Below are 15,928 nucleotides of genomic sequence, written 5' to 3' on the forward strand. Positions count from 1 at the left end.
ATATGATCAGCACCCACCCCCCCCCCCCCCCCCCCAATATTTTAGCAAATCGACTGATAAGAACAACAAGAAATATGATTCAAAATTTTTATTGTCAAAGTATTAAAAATGTCTAAATTGAACAATTATCCAATAATTGCGATATTCAATAAATAAGTTTGATATTAAAGACCATCGGGTAGTGATCGCAATGTGGGGCAGCCTCAATTTAATTGGTTCAGAATTCCAATTAGTAACATTCCTCGTTCCTAAGGTATAACTTAACTTTTAACATTTTACTCAAAATCTGATTTGTAAATTAATACTTGATCATACGTTCTAAAGCTTTACATCGGAATGAAAGCAAATAGAAATGACATGGGATATCTAAGATGACAGCTTCCCAAGCTCGTATCTGCTAATTATAAACTAATTAACAGCTCGTATCTGCTAATTATATACTAATTGTTCGGAACTTCTGATGCCGTTGCGATAACCACTTTTAAAGCACCAGTTTATCTACATAACAACATAACAAAACCGTATATAATTATTTTAATGGTTCATACCGTTCAAACCGTATAAAAACTCGCTGCAACGAGAGCTGTGATAAATGGACTACGTTCATTAACTGTGACAAGCGCACAATTGTACTAAAACTATCCGTAAAGAAGAAAATAGAGAAAATTTTGTAATCAACCAAAAACAAGCATGATTTTGTAAAGCGGGGCAAAACTTCTCCCAAAAGAACAGGCAGAAATGCTATTAAAATCAAACGTTTAAATTAATAATGATGAAGAGGAAACAATTGATTAGCAGTGGGTGTGTTCCGAAGACTCTCGAATTTCCACACCCAAGAAAGGATCACAAATCTTAAATCTAGCTAGAGCTAAAGAGAAAATCATTAATATAACACCAGCACAATACAGCGTCTTTGATAACTTTTCAGTCACCGCAATCCTCAATAGTCCTTATAGATATAAGAGGATCTACGAATATAGTTAAAATTCTTAAACTGCTTAAACCTTTTTTTCTTCTGTTTCTGTAATAATTCAGTGAGTCAGTAATCACTTGTCAATGTTCATTGTCACGCGCACAAGGCACGTTGGGAGTCACGTGCAAACTGCTGAGTCTGTCACGTGGCATTGAGGTCATGATCTGAAACGAGATGGATTGTAGCTGCGTGACATGACCCGAGGGCGGGGGACGTCATCATCTTCTCCGTGAAACTCTTCCATTAGGGTCTTCATACTATGGGCTATGTCTTCCATCTGGGATAAACTTGTGAACTCAAGTTCACACAACAATTGTTTTTTGAAAATATGAGTTAAATAGATTGAGGAATGTAAACTCGACGAACAACAAGCATTTAATATATATAAAATATGATAGAATAGCGGCCTGAAAGTCAATGTTAGGCCAATATATTCAAAAAAATGTTACCTTTACACTTGAAGATATCCTCTTATTATTTTGTCTCTCCCGGTGGAAACCCAACGGAACATTTATCGGCACAGATGCTCCTTGAGGAATCTGAAGGAAGATGTCACCGTTAGCTTTTTAAACATTGATACAATTTTCGGGTCAAACTATAAAGCTATATTTGCACAGCCATATTTAGTATTTACAAGGTAAATGTTCGACCCTAACCATGTCAGGTTCACATCCAGAGGAGCTGCTGTCCTCGTCGTCATCATGCTGCCCAAAGTGGTATCCTCCACTGAACTCATCCTCTTGTGGACCTCCGAACAGATCGTCATCTCCCATGTCAAACTGGAAGTATTCGTCTTGTGAAGGAGACCTTCCTGGATGTTCTTCCTAGGGGTGTAGTAGAGTTAGCAGAGAGAGCTACTTACAACCTGAGGCTTTGGGAAACATTCCAATTATACATATATTAACTAAAAAATGATGCCGGTGTTCACTTTTTATGTTGTTCAGTGTCTAAAATTTCAACTTCGTTCTACTTGTGACATGTCACGTGACAGTACAAGGATTACTAACCTCCTCATCATCCTGATAGTCAGGTTCTACTGCTGTCTCCACATCATCAGACACTGAGAAGGTGACCTTCTTGTCCGACACGGACAGCTTCCTGGACCGGGTCTCGTTTCCTCCATTGGAGGAATCCGTTAGTTCTTCGTTCTGGTTCTTCTCGTGGTAGTAGTTTACCAAGTTCTTTATCTTCATACTTGCCTCTTCAGCCTAAAAAACAATATGAATAGAATGGTATTTCGCAGTTAACTGTACAAGACTAAAGAGGGTCAAAATTAACTATTTGATCCTACTCTTGGCAGTTACCCTAAAAGCCAGAAATATAACTGAACTGTACACGTAGTACCTGTAGTAGCTACACTGAATACACACATCTCAAAATATAGCTAATTAATTTAGTTCATACTGCATTATATATACTAGTACTGCACTGGGATAACTCGAAGTGTGTTCGTACAGCGAAATATAACCGACCTGTCTTAAACCGGCATCAAGAAGCTTCTTTTCCGTCTTGATGAACTGAGCTAGTTTTTCTTCGTACAATACTTTCATATCTTTCTTGAGTTTGTCAGTTTCAGTTTGTATTGACAGTAAGTCTTGCTTAGCTGATGGGTTGTCCTTAGCACTTGCTACCTCACCCGGCAATATCTACAAGTGAAGTGCAGTGTCAATCAATTGTTTTTAGAGTTACGAAATATATATTTAAAACAACTGTAATTTCGATCGAGATCAGCTCGGTTGTGGCAAAAAACAACTAATAAAAACATTACACCGAACATTTCAACTATTAAAGTTTGGTTTGAACAGTGAAAAAGTTTATTTACTGAGAAAAAGGCCAAAGAATAGATAAAGTGACATACAATAAGTGTAACCAGTCCACACCCTTGCTCCATAATATGATAATGAAGGACTTTTCAAAATTCTAAATGAGTATATAAAACCTTCAACCATTAGCCGGTCGCGGTTCTTAGAAACGTTATCTACATGTAGGCCACAGGAAATATGGAGGCCATTCGAAGATATGCCACCCTAACTTCACCTAAATTTGATTAGAAAAGCAGATAAAATATGCACGGCCGCGGCATTGCAATAAAAAATGGCGTACTTAAAATCCGACGAATTTTTCCTGGAAATGTCATTTACGAGTTTTATGATTAATTTTAATGTTAATTAATTATTGCGTTAAACTAGGAAACAATCTGCAGATGCCATGAAGTGAGACGAGGCATTGTCATTATCCTTAATAAATACAGTACTGGAGGGGAAACCTGTTATCTACACACAGGCCACGCCGCAATCTACATGCACGATAGGGAGTCCCAATTAGAGACCTTCGAAAGATATGCCATAAACCTAAATTGCCCTAGATTTAATCACACGAGATAAAATATTCAGGAAAAGAGCAAAAACCCGTACTTTAAAAAATGTTATTAGAATTTTTTCGGATGATAAGGTTAAAAATGACCAGTACCGTAAATAACGTCATCAATGAAACTAGTGGTTATGACTGAAACCCTGGCAATAACCCACAATCCACATACATAATGAATTAGAGGTGAAACTCCGTTAAAACTAAAATTCACCAAGATTTAATCAACATAAAAAAGATAAAATATCTAAGGCAATAGAAACAAAAACGCGTACTTTGATAGGTATTCTACGAATTGTTCCGGGCAATAAGGCGAAAATTGACCTACACCAAAAATAACGTTATCAATGACGCCTCATGGTTGTAACTGTAATTACCAAACTGTAAAAGCAGCTTTATGAGACCAGGTACTGTTCGGTAATTCATCTAAATGTAAGAATTGGAAAGGAAACTCTGGTGTAACCGTGAACACTACACCTTTCACGTGTTGTGAAATTAAATAAGTACCGGTAAGTAAGGCTCATGTAACTTACAGTGTGTCACGCTTTAATTGATTTTCTACTGTATTGGTTCTGATTATGGGAGACACGTAACGTCATGAACTTTGGCACCATGCACTGACAAGAAAATTGTATGACAGAGTTGAGGAGACAAGTTATTTGTCGAAGAGACGTTGCAGAGGGGCGGGAGAGGGGCTCAAAGCCTTAATTTGTGTAGTTTGGTTTTGATCTAAGGTGACATATTTTTTTCTACAGAGAAGAAAACCACAAAATAACTCAGGAAACAACATCTTAGGTGGAATGTCATCATTTCGCAAGAGATAATAATAAAAGCAAAGGTGTAATGCAAGGCAGGGATGAAAAATTTGCAGCAGATTTGGAAACTTATCAATCGGCGAACCCGGAAAAGTACTTGGGAACATTCTAGGTATTGAGAAAATGTAAGACAATCCGGGAAAGAATAGGATGTTCAACACGTCAAAATTTATAATTTATAACCTAATGTTGATAAAATTTTGGAATTTAAACCACTTTGTACATATTACTGCGGTTTTTGACAGCTGATAAAGAAAATGTCATACAATATCGCTAATCAGACCAGCGCAGTTGTAACCAATCACACTCACCAAGTGCATAATCTAAATTTGTCCAAGTCAATTAGGACATTTCTAAAGAAAAACAGTTTTTTTATCTAAAATTATTTTCCAGTCATATCATGCCATTTTAAATCAAAACTACCAAAGGAGGCTTGAAAGTTGAGCAAACAAAAAACAACACTGCAGAGTGCGATTCTTAAATAAACTGACCGAACACTGTCTACAGTGAACAACGCGTTAAACGTTACATATCGTGGTTCATGACAGTCAAATTAACACTCCACATGAACAGACGAATGACTTGGAAAATACGTACAAATTTGCAGTGCAACTGCTACCTCCTTTCACGCTGTAATCATGACCTGTGTAAGGTGTGACAGTGCAGTTAGCAGTAGCAACCGTCCAAACCTAACAGTAAAAAACTAGCGATCTTAAATACACTTTTCCAAGAATAATCTAATTTACTGCTTCTGTTATCTCCACAAGTTTCAGCAGCATGAATTAAGCTTACAGGTGGATCCACAAACATTTAACATGCCTCGGCCGATTATTCTAATATAGGAGCCGTTTTTCAGCTTAAAACAAGACGAGTTCCGGCCATGTTCATGGTGAGAGTATCTAAGATTGTATCTGTTTATCGAGTTATGGAACTTGAACCTGAAGTATTGCTTATTGAGTTATGGCACTGAAACCTGAAGTGCAGACAGTAATTCAATCGAAGTTCACCATTATAGCCATTTGTAAAATTTATCAATGATCATACCTAACAAAATATCTAGAGAAAAAATGAAAAAATAAACAACAAATAAAAATTGCCCATTTTATCGGTCAATAATTAATTTGTCTAATTACCTGTTAAATTTAAAAAGGTTAGGTATTCTGAAGATTACCGTCGTCAAATGACTGAGAACATATTATAAGAGACATATCTTGAAAGTGCCGGTTCCAAAAAAATCGCTATCAATATGAAATATTATTCACGTGGACACTGACTATACCCATAAATATGGACAATTAGGCAGTTGGCATCCTGGAGCGAATATTGCCAATCTTGAGTCATGGTTAAACCAAAAACTAATAATTCAAACATTTCAAAGATGATTTTATTAAACACCGTCTCACTCACCAAATTAAAGCCAGTATCAAAGTCAGGGCCACTCTGTACATCCAGCACACAGTTTGTGAAGTCTGAGAGCCCGGGGTACAACAGTATCTCCTGACTAAACTTCTTGTGAGTAGCACAATTACACACCTGACAGAGAAAATTTGATTAGTCTAGGGGCAGACGTTCGTGGGAGAAAGGGGGGGGGGGGGGGGTACAGAATTATGATTCTATTGATTGTTAGTAGCAGTCTCCTGATTGGACTAGGAGTACACACTACACGCTAATTGGAAATGACAGTATTTACCCATCAGCTTGCAGTATCGACCAATACAAGTAATCGTTCCCAACTCCCGTTAGGATAATCCAAATTCCATCGCTTCTTGGAATTGCTCTCAGATCCCATAAGATATGATATTCCTATAGGATCCGAGAGCTTATCCTCTAGCCGGTAAAATTTGGATAAACACTTCCTGTCTAATCAGAGAGAAAAACCCATCTCAGATCCTCCTGATAGGAACTGTTCGGTAAAATCATAGGGACTTCAGCACTCCTGGAATCAGGTTGGTGCAAGGATTGATAGGGTAAATCCTAAAGCATTCCCATTGGATTTCAAAGTTTCAATAGCAGAAATAATTAAATTAACCTTAGTAACCCGGCAGATATCTAGCTAGCTGGGAGGTTACTAGCTAAGCTATCATAACAGTTGTATACACTAAAGGTATAGTATTATGATATTTGTGGTAACGTTACTACTATAATATATAGATAGTTTAGCTTAACTATCTGATCTAGCTATACTACCTATATAATATTACTAATGTAACTCGTGCGTACGGCCGGGACGTCACTATCGCAGTTGGATTGCAAAAGTATAAACAGTGCAAAAGTTAAAATTGTGCAAAAGTATAAACTCGCTCAGTTGAAACCGACCGCATTAGAGTAAATTTAATTCTTAGTGCCCATCACGTAATACGTATCCAATTTAATTATATTCAGGAGGTTCTCTAAAGATGATTTTTAATTCGAAGATTTCAAGAGCCTAAACTGTGTATGATTCGCCTCTCCAAACAAATCTAAAGTTACGTATCCAATAGCAATACTTAATAGGGTTCACTGCCAAAATAACCTAATTATGAACAAAGCAGTAATTAGAGGAGCTGAAATGGGGAGAGAGGGTGTGAGATAGGGACAAAAAGTGAGTCACTTTAATATCACATTTGCAGTACAAAATCATCAATTAAACCACTTACCACCGGCCGATTTAAAAAAATTGCACTTTGGCTTCGTCAGAGTTTTGTCGAAATGTACTATACCGGAAAAACCAGTCCCAAAACTCTAACCGTTTTCTTGATTAAACCGTTAGGAAATTACCTACACACACACCCACACACTTATTGGGATTATTAGTATAGACTAGATATTATAGCGTAGCTAGATATATACTGTTGGTATAGCTAGCCAGTATAGCTAGCCAGTACGTACATACGTCGCGTACATAGCGCAGCGTCGCGCCGCGCGTGCTGCACATGGTTGAGTCAGCACATTTTATCTTCGCGTTTTCCAGAACAGTAGATGAATCCATAAATTTGGAACATGGGCACATCGCAGTATTGGCCGTATTTGAGTGCTGGGAAGGCTCAGTTCGGTTTTCTAAGATGATATAGCCGTAAGCTAGGCCTAGGAGCCATCAAAAGTCGTATAAAATTACCCATGGAATGACCAGAAATGAACGAAAATGAACATTCTTCTCAAAGTGCTCAGAATGGTTTAAAATGGGTCGGAAAGTGTTTACATTGGTCCTGGGACCACTCAAACCAAGTTTGGGCATCACTGCATGTCTAGAACCGATGTGAAGGTGGTTCCAATTTTGATTTTTGTAACCATTTTGGGAACATGGGGACATCGAAGTATTGGCTGTATTTAAGTGCTGGGAAGCCTCAATTCGGTTTTCTAAGATGGATATAGGTAAAAACTAGGCCTTAGAGCCATCAAAACTCAAATAACATTACCCAGGTTCATGGAATGAACGAAAATGAACAAAAATGAATATTGTCCTAAAAATGCTCAGGACGGTTTAAAATTGGTCGGAAAGTGTTTATATTAGTCCTAGGACCACTCAAACAAAGTTTGGGAATCACTGCATGTTTAAAACCGATGTTACCAATGTTCCAAAATGTTCCAATTTTGGCACAATAATCCTCCTGAGAATCCAGATTTTTTGGAACATGGGCACATCGAAGTATTGGCTGTATTTAAGTGCTGGGAAGCCTCAATTCGTTTTTCTAAGATGGATATAGGTAAAAACTAGGCCTAAGAGCCATCAAAACTCAAATAACATTACCCAGGTTCATGGAATGAACGAGAATGAACAAAAATGAATATTGTCCTAAAAATACTCAGAACGGTTTAAAATTGGTCGGAAAGTGTTTATATTAGTCCTAGGACCACTCAAACCAAGTTTGGGAATCACTGCATGCCTAGAACCGATGTGAAGGTGGTTCCAATTTTGATTTTTGTAACCATTTTGGGAACATGGGGACATCGAAGTATTGGCTGTATTTAAGTGCTGGGAAGCCTCAATTCGGTTTTCTAAGATGGATATAGGTAAAAACTAGGCCTAAGAGCCATCAAAACTCAAATAACATTACCCAGGTTCATGGAATGAACGAAAATGAACAAAAATGAATATTGTCCTACAAATGCTCAGGACGGTTTAAAATTGGTCGGAAAGTGTTTATATTAGTCCTAGGACCACCCAAACCAAGTTTGGGAATCACTGCATGTTTAGAACCGATGTTACCAATGTTCCAAAATGTTCCAATTTTGGCACAATAATTCTCCTGAGAATCCAGATTTTTGGAACATGGGCACATCGAAGTATTGGCTGTATTTAAGTGCTGGGAAGCCTCAATTCGGTTTTCTAAGATGGATATAGGTAAAAACTAGGCCTAAGAGCCATCAAAACTCAAATAACATTACCCAGGTTCATGGAATGAACGAAAATGAACAGAAATGAATATTGTCCTAAAAATGCTCAGAACGGTTTAAAATTGGTCGGAAAGTGTTTATATTAGTCCTAGGACCACTCAAACCAAGTTTGGGAATCACTGCATGTCTAGAACCGATGTTACCAATGTTCCAAAATGTTCCAATTTTGGCACAATAATCCTCCTGAGAATCCAGATTTTTGGAACATGGGCACATCGAAGTATTGGCAGTATTTAAGTGCTGGGAAGCCTCAATTCGGTTTTCTAAGATGGATATAGGTAAAAACTAGGCCTAAGAGCCATCAAAACTCAAATAACATTACCCAGGTTCATGGAATGAACGAAAATGAACAAAAATGAATATTGTCCTAAAAATGCTCAGAACGGTTTAAAATTGGTCGGAAAGTGTTTATATTAGTCCTAGGACCACTCAAACCAAGTTTGGGAATCACTGCATGTCTAGAACCGATGTTACCAATGTTCCAAAATGTTCCAATTTTGGCACAATAATCCTCCTGAGAATCCAGATTTTTGGAACATGGGCAGATCGAAGTATTGGCTGTATTTAAGTGCTTGGAAGCCTCAATTCGGTTTTCTAAGATGGATATAGGTAAAAAATAGGTCTAAGAGCCATCAAAAGTCAAATAACATTACCCAGGTTCATGGAATGAACGAAAATGAACAAAAATTAAAATTTTCCTTAAAGCGCTCAGAATGGTAAGAAAATGGTGGCAAAGAGTCAATATTTACGTCCAACAGAGTCTTAAAGTTGCATTCAGAATTATGTACAATTAGCACACGTACCTCCAAGAGAAGGCAGAAATTATTTGATTGGGCAACTATTTTGGTTTTAATAATCCCCCAATATATTGATATACATTTTTGACATCATTAGCTGTATTTGTTCGTTGAGGGATGAAGGTTGCAGGTGAAAGGGTTGGTTGAGCGAGGTAGGTTGCTGGTGAAGGGGTTGGTTGCGTTAGGTAGGCTGGTGGTGAATGAGTTGGTTGAGGGATGAAGGTTGCTGGTGAAGGGGTTGGTTGAGTGAGGTGGACTGCTGGTGCTTCTTTGAACTGGTAGATAAAGAGGTAGGCTCATCAATTTAGTGAAGGGATTCATTGTCGTTGTAGTTGTTGTGGTTAACAGAGAGGGAAAATGATTTGTATAACTTAATTATCTATTTATTCTCTTCTTATTCATTAACAAGCTTGCTAAGTTAATCCTATTGCTGATGACCTGATCTGATCTTACGCCTCTACATCCGATCACACCAAATAAGATCGGATAACCTTGCTACGCTCGGATCACCTTATTCAGATCACATCTTTATTTGCTTCCACACATCTATTACACGAAGTGATGTGATACAAATGAAACTGATGTGATCTAAATATAGGGTGTACATTGTGTGACTGTCTGACTGTTTATGGAATCACTGCATGCCCAGAACCGATACGAGGGGTGCAGAATACCGAACCATCTTAACAGTACAGTAAATGAATAGTCTGTTGATTGGCCTTATGACTCTTTCGTAAACCCTTTGCAATTGCTCAGAGCGGTTTAAAATTGGTCGGAAGGTGTTTGTATTGGTCCTAAGACCACTCGAATTGGAACATTTTGGAACATTGGTAACATCGGTTCTAGACATGCAGTGATTCCCAAACTTGGTTTGAGTGGTCCTAGGACTAATATAAACACTTTCCGACCAATTTTAAACCGTTCTGAGCATTTTTAGGACAATATTCATTTTTGTTCATTTTCGTTCATTCCATGAACCTGGGTAATGTTATTTGAGTTTTGATGGCTCTTAGGCCTAGTTTTTACCTATATCCATCTTAGAAAACCGAATTGAGGCTTCCCAGCACTTAAATACTGCCAATACTTCGATGTGCCCATGTTCCAAAAATCTGGATTCTCAGGAGGATTATTGTGCCAAAATTGGAACATTTTGGAACATTGGTAACATCGGTTCTAGACATGCAGTGATTCCCAAACTTGGTTTGAGTGGTCCTAGGACTAATATAAACACTTTCCGACCAATTTTAAACCGTTCTGAGCATTTTTAGGACAATATTCATTTCTGTTCATTTTCGTTCATTCCATGAACCTGGGTAATGTTATTTGAGTTTTGATGGCTCTTAGGCCTAGTTTTTACCTATATCCATCTTAGAAAACCGAATTGAGGCTTCCCAGCACTTAAGGGGGCCGGGGGGGGGGGGGGGGGGGGGGGGGGTCTTCATCAAAATTCTCTCGAAATTGATTTTATAGTTGTTTCTGATACAGGGGAGTGAAATCTATCAGCTGCTTTTGGTCCCATGGAAAAATATTGTTCCTAGCCAAAATTATCGCCAGTCAAAGGTCAGCGCTCATGTGTAATTGTATTGCGCGAGCGATTTTCAATCGCGCGCCCTGAAAATAGAGTCTAAAAATCTATCTTCTCCTACATTTTTTGAGCAATCACCCTGAAACTTTCAGGATATGTTCTAGGGATCATTTAGAAGATATCTGTCGAGCCGAATTTTGAGATAGGCCTTAGAAGATTTTTTATTCAATTTTGAAAATCTTGGACCTCATTTTTTTACGATTTTTCCAGGTCCAAGATTTTCAAAATTGAATAAAAAATCTTCTAAGGCCTATCTCAAAATTCGGCTCGACAGATATCTTCTAAATGATCCCTAGAACATATCCTGAAAGTTTCAGGGTGATTGCTCAAAAAATGTAGGAGAAGATAGATTTTTAAACTCGATTTTCAGGGCGCGCGATTGAAAATCGCTCGCGCAATACAATTACACATGAGCGCTGACCTTTGACTGGCGATAATTTTGGCTAGGAACAATATTTTTCCATGGGACCAAAAGCAGCTGATAGATATCACTCCCCTCTATCAGAAACAACTATAAAATCAATTTCGAGAGAATTTTGATGAAGACCCCCCCGGCCCCCTTAAATACAGCCAATACTTCGATGTGCCCATGTTCCAAAAATCTGGATTCTCAGGAGAATTATTTTGCAAAATTGGAACATTTTGGAACATTGGTAACATCGGTTCTAGACATGCAGTGATTCCCAAACTTGGTTTGAGTGGTCCTAGGACTAATATAAACACTTTCCGACCAATTTTAAACCGTTCTGAGTATTTTTAGGACAATATTCATTTTTGTTCATTCTCGTTCATTCCATGAACCTGGGTAATGTTATTTGACTTTTGATGGCTCTAAGGCCTAGTTTTTACCGATATCCATCTTAGAAAACCGAATTGAGGCTTCCCAGCACTTAAATACAGCCAATACTTCGACGTGCCCATGTTCCAAAAATCTGGATTCTCAGGAGGATTATTGTGCCAAAATTGGAACATTTTGGAACATTGGTAACATCGGTTCTAGACATGCAGTGATTCCCAAACTTGGTTTGAGTGGTCCTAGGACTAATATAAACACTTTCCGACCAATTTTAAACCGTTCTGAGCATTTTTAGGACAATATTCATTTTTGTTCATTTTCGTTCATTCCATGAACCTGGGTAATGTTATTTGAGTTTTGATGGTTCTTAGGCCTAGTTTTTACCTATATCCATCTTTGAAAACCGATTTGAGGCTTCCCAGCACTTAAATACAGCCAATACTTCGATGTGCCCATGTTCCAAAAATCTGGATTCTCAGGAGGATTATTGTGACATAATTGGAACATTTTGGAACATTAGTAACATTGGTTCTAGACATGCAGTGATTCCCAAACTTGGTTTGAGTGGTCCTAGGACTAATATAAACACTTTCCGACCAATTTTAAACCGTTCTGAGCATTTTTAGGACAATATTCATTTTTGTTCATTTTCGTTCATTCCATGAACCTGGGTAATGTTATTTGAGTTTTGATTGCTCTTAGGCCTAGTTTTTACCTATATCCATCTTAGAAAACCGAATTGAGGCTTCCCAGCACTTAAATACAGCCAATACTTCGATGTGCCCATGTTCCAAAAATCTGGATTCTCAGGAGGATTATTGTGCCAAAATTGGAACATTTTGGAACATAGGTAACATCGGTTCTAGACATGCAGTGATTCCCAAACTTGGTTTAAGTGGTCCTAGGACTAATATAAACACTTTCCGACCAATTTTAAACCGTTCTGAGCATTTTTAGGACAATATTCATTTTTGTTCATTTTCGTTCATTCCATGAACCTGGGTAATGTTATTTGAGTTTTGATGGCTCTTAGGCCTAGTTTTTACCTATATCCATCTTAGAAAACCGAATTGAGGCTTCCCAGCACTTAAATACAGCCAATACTTCGATGTGCCCATGTTCCAAAAATCTGGATTCTCAGGAGGATTATTGTGACAAAATTGGAACATTTTGGAACATTGGTAACATCGGTTCTAGACATGCAGTGATTCCCAAACTTGGTTTGAGTGGTCCTAGGACTAATATAAACACTTTCCGACCAATTTTAAACCGTTCTGAGCATTTTTAGGACAATATTCATTTTTGTTCATTTCGTTCATTCCATGAACCTGGGTAATGTTATGCTACTTTCGATGGCCCCTAGACCTAGCTTGCAAATATATCCATCATTTACAATTATTTTTGGCACTATTTTGAGCTCATTAGGGCAAATAAATGCATGGCACACATTTGGCACAATTTTGGCACATGTTCCAAAAATGTTCCAAAAATGTTCCAAAAATCTGGATTCATCAACTCTTCCAGAAAATACATCGTGCAGTTGGGGCTATACTGCCCCACACAAATGACTTCGAAATATTAATATATTATGAGGTGTAAGACTGAATCATAGATTTACGGTGTATGGAACGGTCAAAAGGAGGAAATTGTGTGAATAAATATGAGATGTTGCTCAGTATTGTAAATTATTGTAAATTAACAAAAGGTGGTTATGCAGGTAGGCTTGCAGCAAAATTAGAATGCTTGAACACACGTAGTGATACATGGATACAAGAACGCATTTTACTGTGATCAGTTTACCAATATAAAGCATAAAAGCACAATGGGATAAATTGAGAATCAAGTTTTGCCTATGGCACCCAAAAGTCGACATTTGCTTTGGAACTGGTGAGCGACAAATTACACCCACGATGATTTACAGCTTTACAGTTTGTGAATCTAAAACTTATTTTTACAAATTTATATTATTTGACAGAAAATTCTGAATTTGAAAGACACTCCTCCATCTTCCCTCGTAAGAGAAATCGTATGTTTATGTTTTGCAGTGAGCAGATCAATTGAGAAATTCATTTTCGCAATAATAGCCATTCGTATCTTCATTATATATGCAGAGTGGCAGGTGAACCCATCTTTCTAGAAAAGATACAAGATGTATTAATAAAACTAGATTTCTGACGAAACAGTGGAAATTAGCATTTCCTCTTGGAAAAGTATGTCATCGGAAGCAGAAGTTCTTATCAAGGATCTGCAAGGTACTCTTATCAATGCTGATATAGCAGCAGAACTGCCACTATCAGTATCACAGAACTGGACGCCATTGATAATACACATCATTGAACGACGAACGTCTACCGACTACTTTGTTTCAGTGCATTACATCATCCATTCTAAGTAAATCTAATTATGATCGCAAACTTTTAAAGTTTAATGGGTTAAAGACTTGAAAAGTCAGTAGAGATAGTTTTGTGCGATTGACGAATGTAAATGGAAACTTTCTCTCCTTACAACAGCAAAAGTAGTACGAACAAAAAGAAACTAGCCTCACAACGACAAATCCTTACCTTGCACTTGACGATAGTCCAGTCACCTTGCTTGATCTCGTGAACTAAGAAGTGCTGCTGGATATTAATACCGTCTAGTGTAAGCTGCACTCTCGTCAGTCCCTCCTCCTCCTTCCCCTCGACCTTGTCTATGTGTATCAGTATGTTCAGACATGGACACCCTAGTATCGTCATTCCCTATAACAAGTTATATAACTTATTTAATATAATAACTGATAAAATATTTGAATATTATAAATACACACAACGCCTTATCTAAGATTTTACATGTTTATGATTATCAATACAATATCTTATGTTTAGAGAGAGAGAGAGAGATTGTTTAAAGGGATATATTATTTATCTATATCTATTTTGTCATTGAAAATACACATTTCTTGTCAACATAACGGGTGATGACTAAAAAATGGGACTTTTTTCAAGGGTCTTTTTAGTGTCGATAAAACTATTTTTGGTTCAAACCAATGAAACAGCGTTGTAAAGCGGGCAATTTTGAACAAGTATGGTCAATGACAAGCGCCCATGAGCCCATTTTGATTGGTTCAGGAGGGCTTCTTTCTTCAAGCTCAAAAATTCGTCTGTACAGTTGGGCCTAAAATCGTGTTGGCTCAGTCTGTTCTTTTGTGCCCTAGGGCCCATGTATGCTTGTTAGCCATATTCCGGGCATGTACATGTGTTGCCAGGATCCTAAAGAAGTCCTCTATAGGTTGAAATTGTCAAAATTTACTTTGGTCGATCACTTTTGGGACGAAATTAACCCTATGGCAAATAAAGATGTGGTTTTCATAGAAAAATACGATCTAGCCCCATCCTAACGAACCACCTTCCACCCTTTGGGGATATTTTCTTGTAGGAACAACACCAGGCAAGGCTCCAAGCACTTTGATTTTTACGTGGTACCATTATAGACCATGCTAAAGCCGATAGTTGACCTAGCCTCGATCTTTCACACGGTAAAATTTTACCCCTCAGGTGGTTTTGAGCTTAAATATCTTCTTACTGGTTTTAGCTACGCTGATGGGTGTTGAACCCTCGTCTTAAGCATACAATTCGGCATACTCTCTGCTAAATATCTTTTGGTATGGAAGCTTTAACTACCTGTGAGGCGACTTCTGTGAACAGTGCTTTACTGTAAAACTTTTATAGGACCCCTCCCCTAGTTCGAGACCATTATCGGGGAAAAAGATCAACCAATTTGATCAAATGGGGGCGGAAACTGTTCGAGTATCGTTCAGAGTAACTGGTGGTTGTGGTAAAATATCAAAATTTGGTTCAGGTGGAATCTGAGGGCTAAAAAACATGTAGTCCCATTTTTTATTCATCACCCGTTATACTTAATGTTATAAATATGAGTATGGACATCGGAAATCGTACCACTAATAAATCTGGGGATGTGCTACCGTAAAGATTTGAACTGAAGGAAAGATAAATTGAAAAACAATACATAACAGTGGGGGGGGGGGGGGGAGGGGGGGGGGAATGCCTAAACAATCAAACTTATCATATAATTGTAAAAATATGGCTGATTAAAATTCTGTCCCAACTCCAAGCAAGAAAAAATAAAGACTATCGGACAGACAGAATTGGGAACGAAACTAAAGACAAAATTAGTCCGGACCGACTGTATTCGGTCCCTGCAGACGGGCCCTCTCCATTTACA

The 15,928-nt window shown here is 37.9% G+C and overlaps 1 protein-coding gene across 1 annotated transcript; it reads right to left on the minus strand.

Moving 5' to 3' along the window:
• Positions 1-59: 59 nt before the first annotated feature.
• On the minus strand, positions 60-14,527 carry LOC134826368 (uncharacterized). The gene is made up of 7 exons (XM_063838715.1): positions 14,269-14,527; positions 5,563-5,688; positions 2,446-2,619; positions 1,981-2,181; positions 1,630-1,797; positions 1,423-1,512; positions 60-1,250 (listed from the first exon to the last, which is right to left on the minus strand). Exons 1-7 carry the CDS (start codon positions 14,440-14,442, stop codon positions 1,131-1,133), a joined length of 1,053 nt encoding a protein of 350 aa, XP_063694785.1. The 5' UTR covers positions 14,443-14,527; the 3' UTR covers positions 60-1,130.
• Between the last annotated feature and the right edge of the window lie 1,401 nt (positions 14,528-15,928).

Source organism: Bolinopsis microptera, chromosome 2, assembly GCF_026151205.1.
Source record: "Bolinopsis microptera isolate Bmic1 chromosome 2, MBARI_Bmic_1.0, whole genome shotgun sequence".
Taxonomy (NCBI): domain Eukaryota; kingdom Metazoa; phylum Ctenophora; class Tentaculata; order Lobata; family Bolinopsidae; genus Bolinopsis; species Bolinopsis microptera.

Excerpts from the sequence above, each read along its gene's own strand:
- LOC134826368 (XM_063838715.1), bottom strand. The coding sequence starts at position 14,442 with ATGACGATACTAGGGTGTCCATGTCTGAACATACTGATACACATAGAC. Across the intron at positions 2,182-2,445 it reads TTGATGCCGGTTTAAGACAG|GCTGAAGAGGCAAGTATGAA; the intron begins GTCGGTTATATT and ends ATTGTTTTTTAG. Across the intron at positions 1,798-1,980 it reads ACTATCAGGATGATGAGGAG|GAAGAACATCCAGGAAGGTC; the intron begins GTTAGTAATCCT and ends CTACACCCCTAG.